This window comes from Meriones unguiculatus, chromosome 7, assembly GCF_030254825.1.
Source record: "Meriones unguiculatus strain TT.TT164.6M chromosome 7, Bangor_MerUng_6.1, whole genome shotgun sequence".
NCBI classification, from domain to species: Eukaryota; Metazoa; Chordata; class Mammalia; order Rodentia; family Muridae; genus Meriones; species Meriones unguiculatus.
In genome coordinates this window covers 42,594,742-42,609,876 of record NC_083355.1, presented here as the reverse complement: position 1 = coordinate 42,609,876, position 15,135 = coordinate 42,594,742, and the positions used below count along the sequence as shown (strand labels likewise).

At 35.1% G+C, this 15,135-nt stretch overlaps 1 protein-coding gene across 4 annotated transcripts in view; it reads right to left on the bottom strand.

Moving 5' to 3' along the window:
- Taok1 (TAO kinase 1) overlaps window positions 1-15,135 on the bottom strand; it is a 78,301-nt gene that overhangs the window by 40,241 nt on the left and 22,925 nt on the right. For all 4 annotated transcript variants that reach the window (XM_021652690.2, XM_060387251.1, XM_021652688.2 and 1 more), the window contains 7 exons: window positions 14,494-14,565; window positions 9,984-10,085; window positions 9,071-9,116; window positions 7,473-7,569; window positions 5,908-6,021; window positions 3,798-3,889; window positions 780-873 (listed from right to left, as the gene is read on the bottom strand). In XM_021652690.2, the coding sequence (XP_021508365.1) occupies window positions 780-873; window positions 3,798-3,889; window positions 5,908-6,021; window positions 7,473-7,569; window positions 9,071-9,116; window positions 9,984-10,085; window positions 14,494-14,565 (617 nt within the window). The remainder of the gene's footprint in view (window positions 1-779; window positions 874-3,797; window positions 3,890-5,907; window positions 6,022-7,472; window positions 7,570-9,070; window positions 9,117-9,983; window positions 10,086-14,493; window positions 14,566-15,135) is intronic.

Below are 15,135 nucleotides of genomic sequence, written 5' to 3'. Positions count from 1 at the left end.
CAAGGGGCAGGGTAATAATGGTTAATCATATTAACTGAACAGGATTTAGAATCATCTTGGAAACAAGCCTGTAAGTGGGTCTCTGCGAGGGTGTTTCCAGAAAGGATTAACTGAGGAAGATAAATTCTGAACGCACACAGCACTTTCCCATTGGCTGAGGTCCCAGAATAAGTACATAAAATGAAGCATGTGGAGCTCCAGAACTCTAACTCCTCACTGAAGATACAATGTAACCAGATGCCTTCCCCATCATGACCAACTCTACCTTCAAATGGTGATCCCAAACTTCCTTCTTGAAGCTGCTTTTGTCAGATAAATTGTTACAGCAATGAGAAAAGTAACTAATGCACAATTTTTTCAACTCATAACAATTCTAGTCTAAAACTGTTAATCTCTTCTCTGTATACTGTCTTACATGAAGTTTTAGCAAATCAAAGACTACACATTAGAAGAAAAAAACAGATCAGTATGAATTAACATATTCAGCTAGGTTTTAAATTACCTAATAATTTTGAAAGAATCAAACCATTTTACCTATGTCATATACAATGATAATCTATTCTTCAAATAATTACAACAGGTTATGACAATCTATTTTAGCTACAAAATATTAATGCTTAAAAAATGCTATTAAATTATTAAGGTTATTATTATTATTGAAATGAAAGGAGAAGTAACCTACTTTGTTTTCAGGTAGTACATTTAGTTAAATAATACTTTATCGATATTTATAAAAATTTCAAAACATTAATTAATCAATATCTTGTGGGAATACTCACCATTCATTTGACTGTAGTGTAGGGGATTCATTTTGGGCTATGTGATATAAGGCACTCATTGCGTTCATATTAAATAAAGGAGGCTTCCTCTCCGCTATAAAAGATAGAAAATCTTTCTGTTAAAATGTGAACGTATAAGGATACTCAAGTATTAATCAAGATTTTAAGAATATATTTTGAAAACAACTTTAAACTTAATTGTTGGGGGTTGGTCTGATGCTTGTGTGTTGGTGCTGATTGCTGACCCTCAAGATCTGGTTACTGTCTGGATACACCGATCCTTGCTGTGTAAACCCGCCTAGGACATCATAGCTGATGTGTTGATTTTTACCTGGGCAGGGCAAAATGGGCTAGGCGTGACTAAGATTCCCCGGCTTCAGGTTCAAGGGAATCACTGGAAATGATGGGAAGAAAGGAGGAAGGAGGACACCATGATGGGTTAGTATGGAGAAAGGAACCACACAGGCCAGGAGGAAGTTCTCCAATAATGGCATGGAAAGGCCCAGATGAAGAATACAAGCAAGTATCTTGGGATAATGGATGGAAGGTAGCCCAGATAGGAATGATTAAGACAGATGGTATTGGATGGGGACTGGGAGATAGATGGTGGATGTTATTGAGACATTGTAGGAAGAAATACCTGCCAGGTCTAAGGTAATAAGGCAATTATAAACTCTAAAAGGTGTCTGTGTCTTATTATTTGTGATAGCAGGTTAAATAATACGACCACAATAGTTATAGGGCGAATAATAAATAACCTTATATAACACAACACTCTATTTTAATTTACAACATCACTAAATAGAAAATTGTTGTAAAAAAAAATCCTTTTTGTTTGTTTTATTTTTGTGTTCTGCCTCCATGTATGTCTGTGTCAAATCCCCTGGAACTGGAATTATTGATAGCCTTGAACTGCCATGTGATTGCTGGGATTTGAATCAAGGTCCTCTGGAAGAGCAGCCAGTGCTCCTAACCACTGAGCCATCTCTCAGCCCCTTTACTACTACTTTTAAATTAAATATTTGTGTTGTATGGGTTATGTATACAAGTAGGGATGTCTACAAAAATCAGAAGAGGGAGGTGGATCCCCAAGAGAAATACGAACTCCTAACTGCTAAGGCATCTGTTTAGTCCCTTATTTTTATAATCAGTACTAATCATTACTTCTCATTCCTCCTAGCCCAGGAACTATCCTGAACTCGCTGTGTGGCCAGCCTGGCACCACACCATGAGCCAGCTACTTCAGCTTCTTAAGCTTTAAGATTATATATAAATGTAAACTCTTACACCTGGCTTTGTTCATTCCTAATACTAGAAATTTGTATCTTCTTTCTCTAACCAAAATGAAAAGAGGCTTACCAATTTTAATGATCACCATAATGAATCTGATTTTAGTTTTAATGATTATTAAAGATATTTAGAATGAATGAAATAATAACATCCATTTATGTTATTATTGAGGTCTTCAAACTGGCAGATTCAACTGACCTCTTATTCTCTTCTCTTCTGGGTTGCTCTGTAGCTGAAGATGACTTTGAATTTCTGATCACCCTGTCTCATTCTTAGTTTTATATGGTTCAGGGAAACCAAACCCAGAACTTCATTCTAGGTAAACATTCTACCAACAGAACTGGAGCTATATCTCCAGTCCTTTAACTAACATTTAAAAAAAAATTTTTTTTGGGCATGGTGATGCACACATTTAATCCCAGCACTCAGGAAACAGAAGCACGAGGATCGCTTTGAATCTACATGGTAAGATCCAAGAATTTAAATTCAGTGTTTCCCTATGTAGCCCACATCACTACGTAAGCCAAATCAAGATCCATCTAAACTTTACCCAAATGTTGGTATTACTGGAAGTTAAACAAAGGGTCACACACATGCTAGATATGTACCAATGAGCTCTAGCCCTAGTTTTTTGTTTTGTTTTGTTTATAATTTTGCAAGTCTTACTAAATTTCCCAGGCTACTTTGAATTCACTCTCTTGTCAGGCAGACCTTAAATTTGCAATCCTCCTGCCTAAGCCTCTACAATACCAAAGTTAAAGGCTACCCAACCAAATGGACATCTAATTTCTAAACTTAAAAGTAACTAATTTATATAGTAATATGTCATCAATGATTAAGAAAGCTTCTATGGCTGGGTGGTGGCACATGACTTTAATCCCACCACTTGGAGGCAGAGGCACATGGTTCTCTCTGAGTTCAAAGTCAGCCTGATCTACAGAGTGAGGTCCAGGATAGCCAGGACTGTTACACAGAGAAATCCTGTCTCCAAAAACCAAAATAAAAAACAAAAAAACGCCTATGGATGATAAACATAGTATTAGGTACATTCTAAGTGTTAAACAATTAATTAATGTCAGACATAGATATTCAAGACCACAGTGAAAAATTATTTTAGACCTAATTTAATAGCAAATACATGTAACCTAATATGTATTAGGTTAATATAAAATCATCAGATAATCAAAGCAAAAGCTTTAAAGGATTTATTTTTCCCCTCAAATCTGGGCTGAAAAGATGGCTTAGTGGTTAAGAGAACTGGCTGCTTTCCCAAAAGACTTGAGCTCACTTCCTAGAACCCACATAGAGATTCAAAACCATCTGCAACTACAGTTCTAGGCAATCCAACACCCTCTCTTCTGGTCTCCCTGGACACCAGGCACACACATGGTATTCAGACATACATGCACACAAAAATATTATGTATGTATTATATAAATATATATAATAAATTAATTTTAAAAATTGAGATCTAAGACAAAAATCTAATTTAATATGGTAACTGAATAAACACTGAATCAAAACTTAATTCAGCTAGGTGTGGTGACTTACACTTTTAATCTTAGCAAACAGAAAGCAGAGGCAAGTGAGTATCTATGAGGCCAACCTGATCTACAAAGCAAGTTGTAGATGAGCCAAGGTTATATACAGTGAGATCCTGTCTCAAAAAAAAAAAAACAAAAAACAAAAAACAAAACTTAATCCCTAGTAATAAAAAACAATGCTTACCTAATTCAATACATGTTATTCCAAGAGACCATACATCAACTTTGCCATCATACTGTCCTTCATCCATGGCTAAAATTACTTCTGGGGCCATCCTAAAACATACAATATTCAACCAATTTAAAATTTGGGAATGTAAGTTCCATCTACATAAATAACATTGGTTTAGAGACAATATATGTAAACATAAAAATCTTTACAATGGAAAACAAATTAGAAGCTATGAGGTACAATTTTAGCAATGCTCAGAAACCATGGAACTCATTCTCATCACCTGTCATCCTGTCACAGCATTCCAGAAGGACAATCCCAAAGCAGGGCTATCTGAGATTTCACTACAAAATTCTAATACTTGCTTGAAATACTCAATTTTGCCATGGGCAACAAACATTGTCAGTTGTTTTTACCTGAAATGAAAAGGCAGGCACAAGGCCTATCCATAAAACTGAATCCTAACCCTCCAATGTTTCTTTTAGAAACTGGATGGTCACAAAATTTCTCTTTAATACGCTGTTAAGACTGTACATCCCAGAGCAATGTACCATTGTAACAGTCTGTCTTTTATAAAATAAGAAGGGAGATTTCAAACATAGATAAAAAGGATGCAATGGATCAAAGGTACTATTTTCAGAATATATAATGATGACATACGGACGTTTAAATATCTGAAAAATCATTTCCTTAAAATTTTCACTGACATACATATAAAATTATTCCTAGACCAGAGCAGATAATATTTAGAATTTCAATAAAAATAACTGGGTAAGAAGAAATGAGAGTAGGGAGGACAGAATTAACCATGTGATAAGGTTATTGGGCTGAGTAATTGGGACGAAAGATCTCATTATACTTCTATTTTTATGTACATCTGAAATTCCTCAAGCAGAAAATTCAAAACAGCAGAACTTCTCCAATTCAGCTACCAGTCTATGTAGTGACTGATACAAAGTAAGTTTGTTCTCAGAAAACAGAAGCAAGAGGATAGGGGATGCAAGTCAGTTCCACTAAATAGGGAGTTTAAAACCAGCCAGAGCAACATGAGGCACTGTCTCAAGAAAGGAGCAGCACGGCAGCAGATAGAGCTCAGCAATTATGAATCTAGAGAACCTGAGTTTGATTTGTACACCAGAAGCTCTTCTGTAACTCCAGCTTCAAGGGATTTGATGCCCCTTCTGCTCTACAAGGTCACGCTAATACATGTGGCATACATTTACCATTGGTATAATGTTCTTTTGAAATGTACACACCTTACCCTTGTTCATTCAAATGATGACTTCCCCCTTCCCCCACACTCTGGTTTCAATCCAAATATTGCATTGTGATACTCATTCTAAGCATCCTGTCTCAACTCTTGTGCAAACAGGCCAAAATAAAGCAACTAGACACAAGGTTGAGCTGGGAGGGGCCAGAAGACAGGAAAGAGGGGAGAAGCTAGAGGACAGGAAAAGGTGGGAGGAGAGCTTGGAGAGAGAGCTGGAAGACAGATCTTGGAACTACGTGGAGAGATGGACTGGACCTAAGATATCACAAAAAGCAAGCATAATGTGGGAAATCTGAATGGTAGGAAACTATGAGGGCTTTGAGGTTTAGGATGGAGTAACTATTGGCCAGTATTGTGTTCTAGGTTAACTAAATAAACCCAGTCTCAGAGTGGTGATTTGGTTATACAACTGTTTAGGACTAACAGCAAGCATTACTAAAAGAAATTTATTAGTAAATATTAATTGCTGATTACAACAATTTACAAAGATACAAACTTCACAAATTTTATTTTAAAAAGTAAATTTAAAGAAAATTTGTTACTGTTTACTGGGCATATTCATTTTCTCTATTTGAATGTTAGTGATGTTTTACTCCCATACCTAAAACACAATACAGAGAATAAAAGGAAAGTAAATGTGGCAAAGATAAAAAAATAAAAAAAAATAAAAAAAGAAAAGGAAAAAAGGAAGCAGTTGCAAGAACAAACCTGCAAATCTGTGTTTAAAACTAAGTATAAAACAAAATACAAAAAAATATCCAAGACATTTTAGGAAAATGAGTCCTTAAAAAGTATAATCATATACTGCTTACTTTAATTATGAGCATCAATATCAGAGAAGACTACTCTTACCAATATGGTGTTCCCACAAAAGAATTGGCAGGGGAAGCCATGGAAGCAGATCCAAAGTCAGCAAGTTTCACCTGGCCTGGTTCTGTCAGAAGGATATTTCCTGCTTTGATATCTCTGGTTTAAGGAACACAGAAAATTATTTAACCTTCCTTCATTAGATTGTATTTAAAAATGATAAAAAAATATAAAACATGTAAAATAGGAATAAAAACATCAAGTACTGAAATAATTTCACATTGTGATAATAAACTTAAAACAGAATTCAAGTAAAAAATATAGCTATAATTAAGATTAATTAACAAAACAAAAAAAATAAAGTATTGTGTCACACTCAATGGTTTTGAACTTGTTTATCAGTATGGACAATGGCTTTGAATTTTTAAGTTTTCTAAGTATCCCTTTTAACATTTAAAGTAAAGAACTTTATTTTCCGAACTTGGTTTATAAGAAAATAATTACTCATCCCATTTCTCAAGCTTTCACATAGTTTCTGATTAACCATGAAATGAAAACTGAAGCACATGGATTAACGCACTATCAATGGCCCCAAGTTTACATTCAAACTTACTTCTCTGTAACTGTAAACATACTATCCAAAATAAGCTAAATGGATAGTTACACAACAGGAATGCATGTTCCATGGATACTAGAATATATACTTAACTTTTTATAACTTAAAAGTAAAAAAAGCATTTACAAGATTTATTGATTCTTGTTATAGTACATGTAATGCTGAGAATAATACACTTTTATTTGTGTATTTCTTTTTAAATGGTAAAGTACTTTCTTCTACCCTTCGTGACTGTGTGTGTGTGTGTGTGTGTGTTGCTGGGAATTCCCAGACCTTATGCATAGGAGGTACTCTGGAGATGAAAACTTGCTACTATATTATGTATTTCTCTTGGACTTCACTTACCCTCACCTAGAAATAACAATCCACAACTCAAAATGACTATACTGCATAGTTTATTATCTGGATCACAATATGCCATTTTTAAAATACTCACATCTATATGGAACAGCCAAAACTAATAGCAGTGCTAAAAATTGGTCTAACTGTAATGGTGCTATCAAGGATAATCAGGGTTTATATACAGAATTTAAAAAGTTTTTGTCCGTGTTATAGAATCAATAAAATAAATCTGGCATGATCAGTTATCAGGAAGACAAAAGACCCATTAAATTCAAGATCTAATCAATTTAGCTTTGCAATCTTGGTGAAATTACAGTCAAAAATTAGAACATTAATTGTATAAGGAGAAGGACAGACTAGACTGTATGATCCCTAATGGCCCCTCTGGTTTGCAAATTACAAAATTCTACAACTAAATTCCATAAAATATATATGCTTTAGGAAACATAGCAGCATACATACGCAAAAACAACAGTTATTCTAAACAGACCAACTGTATATTATTGTGTTCTTTCTAATATGTGACAGTGTAAATAATGAGTTATATAATCCTATTTGGCTAAACAAAACTTTCAGAGGCATTGAACTGTAGAGGTGATAAATTCAACAAACCATTCACTTGTCAATATATGATAATTTTTGAGTCACTTACCTATGGATCATGGTGTGAGAATGTAAATAAGCTAATCCCTGGAGAGCACCATGTGTAATTGCTGCTATTTCCACTTCTTGTAATGGCTTTTTATGAACTGGAAAAAAATTATTTGAAAAGTAACCACACAGAATATTTGTTTAAAAAATATATAGGGGTAAGCTGAGCACACCGGTAATCTCAGAACTCCCAGAGGCAGAAGTAGGTGAATCTCTGTGAGTTTGCAGCCAGCCTGGTCTACAAAGCAAGTCCAAGACAGCCAAGGCCAAACACAGAGAAACCCTGTCCCCCTCAATAAATAAATAAATAAATAAATAAATATAAGAAATAGCATTTAAAGGGGTGATGGGATGGGTTAGTGGGTGAATGTGCAAGCCTGAGAATGCCTTGAACCTACATAATAGAAGAAGAGGACCAACCCTTCCAGTCGTCCTCTGGCTTCTACACATCAACTGTGGTGCACATACATGTATATATTTATTTATACAAAATAAATAACTTGCAAAAACTCATTTTAAAATATATACATGAATATACAAATGACACATTGCTATTTCTGTGTATAGTATGTATGCATACTACAGTCTATATGTGGTCAAAGGATGATACTGATCCTCACCTCCTACCTTGTTTGAGGCAGAGTCTCTTTGGTATTTGCTGTTCTGTATATGCCATGCTAGCTAGCAACAAACCTCCAAAGATTCTGCTGTGTCTACCTCTATCTCCCTGTGAAACACTGGAATTACTAAAGCACACTACCATGGCTACCTTTACTTGAGTTCTCAAGATTTGAACTCAGGTCCTAATGCTTGTGCAGCAATTGCTTTACTCGCTGAGTCATATCCCCAACCCACCCAAGGGTAATTTTTAAAAAGCAGACATTTAGCAAGAAACAATTTTCATGGTGATAAACAAAAGGCCACTTCATTTTATAACTAGTAAACACTCAGACAAGGGTTAGCATGTTCTCATCAGCCACTGCTCCTCCACGTTTAACAATATTCAACAATTCACTTGATGACTGTAAAAAAGTACCAAGAGATCAAACTGAACGACAAAGAAATAAAAAAAAAATACATATAAATTTGAATGAAAAAATTGGCCTACTTTCCAATCACTGGAAATTCCATGTGAAGAAAATGGAAAAGGCTACATATTTATTTAGTATTAATATTGTTTAAATAAACTCAACTGAATTTTGTTATTTTTCCTCTAATACTTTAATAAACAATAATTAGGGTCAGGCAGGGTGACAAATGCTTTTAATTAAATCAGGAAGGATATAGGAGGAGGTGGATGTCTGTGTGTTTTAGGCCAGCCTGGTCTATATAGTAACTTTCAGGACATCCAGGGCTACACAGAAACCCTATCTCAAAACTGATTTGTTTACTTATTTGGGTTTTTTTGTTGTTTTGTTTATTTGTTTTTGTCTTTTGAAACAGGGTTTCTCTGTGTGTAGCTTTGGCTGTGCTTGGAACTTGCTCTGTAGAGTTCAGACTGACCTCAAACTCAAAGATCTGCTTCCACCTCCCCAGTGTTGAGATTAAAGGTGTGCCACCACTACCTGGCTTCAAAATAAAATAAATAAGTTAGCTTACCTTCTAGTAAATCTGAAGCAGATCCCAAACAATATTCCATTACAAGCTATACAGGGAGAAAAATTATCAATGTATTAAAACATACTATAAACACTAATCTATTTGATACATGTGAAGTCAAGAACAGTCTAAAGTAAAACAAACTATCATCTACTTTTACAGTAAGTTACATATTTATACATAAAATTAAGCTCATAAGGCATGGTGACACATGCCAATAATCCCAGCAACCATGATGACAAGGCAGAAAATCTGAGGCCAGCATGGACTACACAGTGAACTCCAGGACAGCCTAGGCTACATAGCAAGATAGTGTCTTAAAAATACCAAAAAAGGTGCTCGCTTCGGCAGCACATAAACTAAAAATACCAAAAAAGAAAAAAAAATTCAAGCCAATTATTTGTCTTTTAATAATGTTAACATAAAACCAACTATATAAGCTGTGTACTGCAATATGTATATTTCTACATAAATATATTTATAATTATATGTAATCACATCTATAAATAATCGACTTCTTATAATACCATGTCACAATTCTGCTTTTCAGCAAAGGAATCATGTCATCTCAAATTTTACCAGGATGTATTAAAACTTCACCATGACTTTTGTACTTAAATATACTAATAGAACTTTACGTGAAAAAGATATATTTACTTCCATTCTCAAATAATGGTACTACTTATAACATGCTGAGCTGGTATTTCTGAAAGGATGAATGAACTCTGGAGAAAAGTCTTGAAAAGTTCCTTTATCTGTTAAAGAGTTGTAGAAATACTGTTCTTCCTATCCCGGGATGAACTAACATTTCAGGTGTATGTGCATGTCTTTATATAACTAGTCTGAGACACTGAGTTAAGTCATGATAAATCAAAAGCAACTAATTTACAACTAGAAGAGAATAAATACCAACCCATGCTGTATGTTCACGTAAATAGCAGCCTTTATATTCTATACTGTTGGGATGTTTTATTCTTTGTAGAAACTTGACTTCCTTAATAATATCCTGCCATTTCTATGAGGAGGGGAAAAAAAGAGAGAAAAATTATAAACTGATATTAAAGTATTATAAAACCGATTTTCCTTTGAAAGATATATAAGAAAAAACTACTATAAAAAGTTAGAACATACAACTTTATTATCTATAACACGAAATGTCAAAGTTTAAAAGAACTATACTCAGCTTTCTACTTAATTATATTTGATATAAAATATTTAAGAACAAATTTCAGTTTAATAATATTCATAATCAATGAGTCCTACTAAGTTTCATAATCAAAGACTAGAAAGATGGTTCTGAAGTTAAAAGCACTTGTTGTTCTTCCAGAAAACCTAAGTTCAATTCTTAGCACCCATAGGTCAGCTCATAAGAGTTTATAACTCCATTTTCAGGGGACCCAACCTTTTCTGGCCTCCAGAGGAACCAACATACACCAAGTACACATACATACATACAGGCAAACACCCGTGCCCGTAAAATACAAAGATCTCAAATCATAACAATCAAGCACATTGACAATGATATAATACGTGGGTTTTCTCTCCCTCAGAAATTAAACCTTTCTATTTTCTTTAAATAAGATTATTCTAAAATTACTAATTAAAATTAATTTTATTAATTTCCCATGCACTTCACAAAATTGTACTTTGATCATATTCATCCACCCTCCCTGAACATCTCCTAAATTCATCCTACCTCCCCCTACCCATCCAATTTTGTATGTAATCTCTTTTTTGCTTTAAAACCCATCCAGCTAGGCCAGGAAGGTGCATGCCTTTGATCCCACCACTCTGAAGGCAGAGGCAGGTAGATATCTGCATTCAAAATCAGCCTGGTCTACAGGGTGAATTCTAGAACAGCAAGGGCTACACAGAAAAACTCTGTCTCCAAAGGGAAAAAAAAGCAACAACAAAAAGAAAACAAAAACAAACAAACCAAAACAAAAAAACTCATCCAGTCCAACTTGTGCTGCACAAATATTTCTGGGTAGGGCCTTGCCCTAAAGAGAGCAGACCCCTTGTAGGGACCACACGCTTAAAAGAAAACTGACTCTCCTTCCTCCATACAATTGTCCCCACACTCTCCTGGCCTCTCTGGGTCACCAGGTACATTTGTGGGACACAGAAATACATGTAGGCAAAATACCCTGCATAAAATAAAAAACTAAAATAAAATGCTAATAGAATAATTATGTATAAAAGGTCACAGAAAAAGAGGAGTGTGGTAACCTTTTTCCTACATATTCTGCTAAGATCCTTCCCTCACAAGTATCATGAAATACAGATAGCAATTAGGTCATATCCTTAACTCCTCTTTTGTATGTATGTGTATGCACATGCCCATGTGCAAGTGTAGGCACATACATGCCATGGTGCATACGTGGAAGTCAGCAGGGTGTTCTTTGTTGTCTCTGCTGTTATGCCAGGCCGCACAGATTCTGCAGAATTCTGGAGATTCTGTCTACACCTCCCATCTCATAGGAGTACTGGGATTACAAACAGGTACCTAACTTTCATGTGGGCCCAGGGAAGTAAAGTTCAGGTCTTTACATTTAGGTGGAAAATACTTTACAAACCGAAACATTTCTCCAGCACCTAAACATAATTGCTCTTTTATTTTAATTTTTTTTAAAGTTTTACCACTGATGGGCTATATAATTAAGAGCAAAAAAGGTATAACAGATATTAAAAAGTATTTCATACTAGATTTAAGAACATTTATCTCTGATATTACTTTATAATCTCTTAAACACAGCAAAATATGCTCAGTCTTCAACATAATATCTGGAACAAACATTTAAAATTTTAAGATTCAGAAAGTTTTATGAGCTTTACACTTCAATTCTGAATAGTCTATGGGACAAAGTCTTAAAATTTGGATTTCCCTGTGTAAAGAAAAATTCGTGAAGTACAGCAAAAGTAAATCCTAAAGATAATGCAATAATAAATACTAGTTCAACATATAACTGATCAACAGACTTTAACAATTATGAAATAAGTAAATCTATTAGAGTTATTTTAATATAACAGTAATTATAAAATTACACAGCAGGATGCGGTGGCACACACCTGTCATCCAGCACTCAGGGAGGTAGAGGCAGACAGATCTCTGAGTTTGAGGCCAGTCTGGTCTACAAAGTGAGTCTAGGATAGCCAAGTCTACACAGAAAAACCCCATCTTGAAAAACCAAAACAGATAGATAGATAGATAGACCCTGATAGATAGATATAGATAAAATTGTACTTCTAAGAAATGTCAGTTTTTAGATATCAAAATGATGAAATGATGTAATTATAATAGTATTACCATACCTTCAGTGTAATATCACCAAACCAATATTTATAACAAAATAGATAAAACACAAATAGGAGCCAATGTCTTTTAAACAAATTCAACAAGTCTACTTCTGGACATCTAACCAAAAGAAATTAAAAGCAAAAAAACAAAAGAAACACTTGTGCACTCATATTCATAGCAGTATTCTTGACACTAGCCAAAAGAACCTAGGTCAAGGGCTGGAGAGATGGCTCAGAGGTTAAGAGCACTGGCTGTTCTTCCAAAGGTCCTGAGTTCAATTCCCAGCAACCACATGGTGGCTCACAACCATCTATAATAAGGTCTGGTGCCCTCTTCTGGTGCGCAAGTGCACATGCAGACAGGATACCATATAAATCTTAAAGAACCCAGGTCTATTTGGAGGAAGTTTGTATGTGAAGTATGAATATACAGAGAGCTAGATGTAACAAATACAATGGATGTTGGGCATGATGGCACACACCTGTAGTCCCAGCACTCAGGGTAGCAGAGGCAGGAGGATCTCTGTGAGTTCCAGGCCAGTCTGGTCTGCAAAAGTGAGTCCAGGACAGCCAAGACTACACAGAAAAACCCTGTCTCAAAAAACAAACACACAGACAATGTAATATTTCTCAGTCTCTTAAAAGGGAAGAAAATTTGGACACGTGATACTATGTATGAACACTGAGAAGACTGTGACATAAAGACAAAAGGACAACTACTGAACATATCCAATTCGCAGCCCTACAGGCTTCATGGGGTGACTCATAGCTGAAAATAGCTATGAAATGCAGTCTAACACAAAACTGAAAACTTACTTAAAACATCTTTTTTTTTTTTTTTTTGCAAGTATTTAAAAACTCAGTCGCACAGTTCTTCAGCATAAACTTTTTCGATGACAACATTGTGCCACAGTGTCAAAGACTGGATATGCTTGACAGTGCATCCAGTAGTTCACTTCATGAGAAACAGTGGATGCTAGGGCTGGGTGTTTAAAAACAAAAATTACTGTTGTTTTGGTGGTACTAGGAACTGACCCCATAGTCTGCCCATGTGAATGGATGTCAACTACTTTACCACTAAGCCAAATCTTATGAGTACATGTCCACTGTCCCAAAATCCAAAGAACTCTAGACAAGAGTGCTGGTAATGGTTGTACTACATGCAAGTATTTGACACAACTGAGCCCTCTTAAAGATGGTTTCAGATCGTAAAATTCTGTTATAAGTAAGTACTTTACCACAGCTAAAAACTGTCAGTTTTTAAAATGAAAGACCCTCAGAATCCTAGATTTCCGAAGTAGATTTTACAACCTTATAATTACACAGAAATAAGATACTGGCAGCTAAAGCATTTACTTCTCCTTCTGCTTCTTCAAATTATTGTGTATTACCTTTGGGTAAAATTTAAGACAGCCTTGAAACATTTTCTAAATTGTTTTTAAAAGGTTATGTCCTATTAATTTACTATCACATATACCTTAATTTAGTAATCAGAAACCAAGGTAAACACAGAATAATTTACTAAACTACAACTTAAAAAATTAGATGCCGAAGATCCAAATCAGGAGGTTTTGAGTATGTCACTCATGTTAGTTTATGGCTCTTAACAGCTAAAGGAGTCTCACTCATTTGTGAAAGATGAGTCAATGTAAGTGTGGGCAGAAGTCAGGAAACAAAAAGGCTCTGAAGAAGGGAGTGGGGAATTCTAGGATAGAAGGGTACAAATGGACTGGAAGGGTAAGAACCAACCAGAGCAAGAAGATAAAGGGAAGGAGAGAAATCAACCAAATTAAGTGTGCATGAAAATAGCAAAGAAACCTGGAATTGAGTATCGTAATTAAAAAGATTTTTAAAAAAGAGAGAATGAAAGGATGAAAAGAGAAATCCACGGATAAATTTATGATTATATACTTTTACACATAAAAATAGTATGTTTTGCAGAGCAATGGTGGTGCACACCTTTGGAGGCAGAGGCAGGTGGATCTCTGTGAGTTCAAGACGAGCCTGGTCTACAAAGTGAGTCCAGGACAGCCAGGTTTATTATACAGAGGAACCTTGTTTCAGGGGAAAAAAAAAAAAAAAGTATGTTTCCTAACATGCCAAACACATGTACATAATTAGCCTACCTCAGTAGACTGCTTTCCACTATAAGACATTTTCTTGATGGCCACCACTTCATTAGTGCGTACATCTCGTGCCTTAAAAAGAAACAAAGAGAGAACCACTGTGAAACTGAAACCAGTAGATTGAATCTGAGACGTTATTTTTTTGAGAATAAATAAAGGTGCTTGGAACTAGTTCAGAAAACATCAAAATTACCCTTAGTGGAAGAAGAAATAGGGAAGATGTACAAAAGAAATCAAACGAGAGTCTAAAGATCTAATAACAACTAAGAACTATTGAATTAGGGACTTTTGTTAAGTAGCATTTAGCTGCTCTTGTCACATACAAAAGTCACTATGTAAAGGGAATATGGTTAGGGTTAGGGAGCTAGAAAGACAGCTTGGTGGTTAAGAGTGCTTGGGACTGTGGTTCAGTTCCCAGCACCAATATTAAGTGGCACGCAAATACTTGTAACTACAGTTCCAGGAATATAATGCAATCTTCTGGCTTCTGCAGACATCTACATAAAGGTATCTCTGTGTCTGTCTCTCTCTCTAAAGCATACATTTTTTTTTAGAAAATATTTTTTAAATATACATTTCTTTAATTTATAAAACAACAACACAAGGGTTGCATAGGTAGGCGGCAGTGGTGAAGAGTGCTGA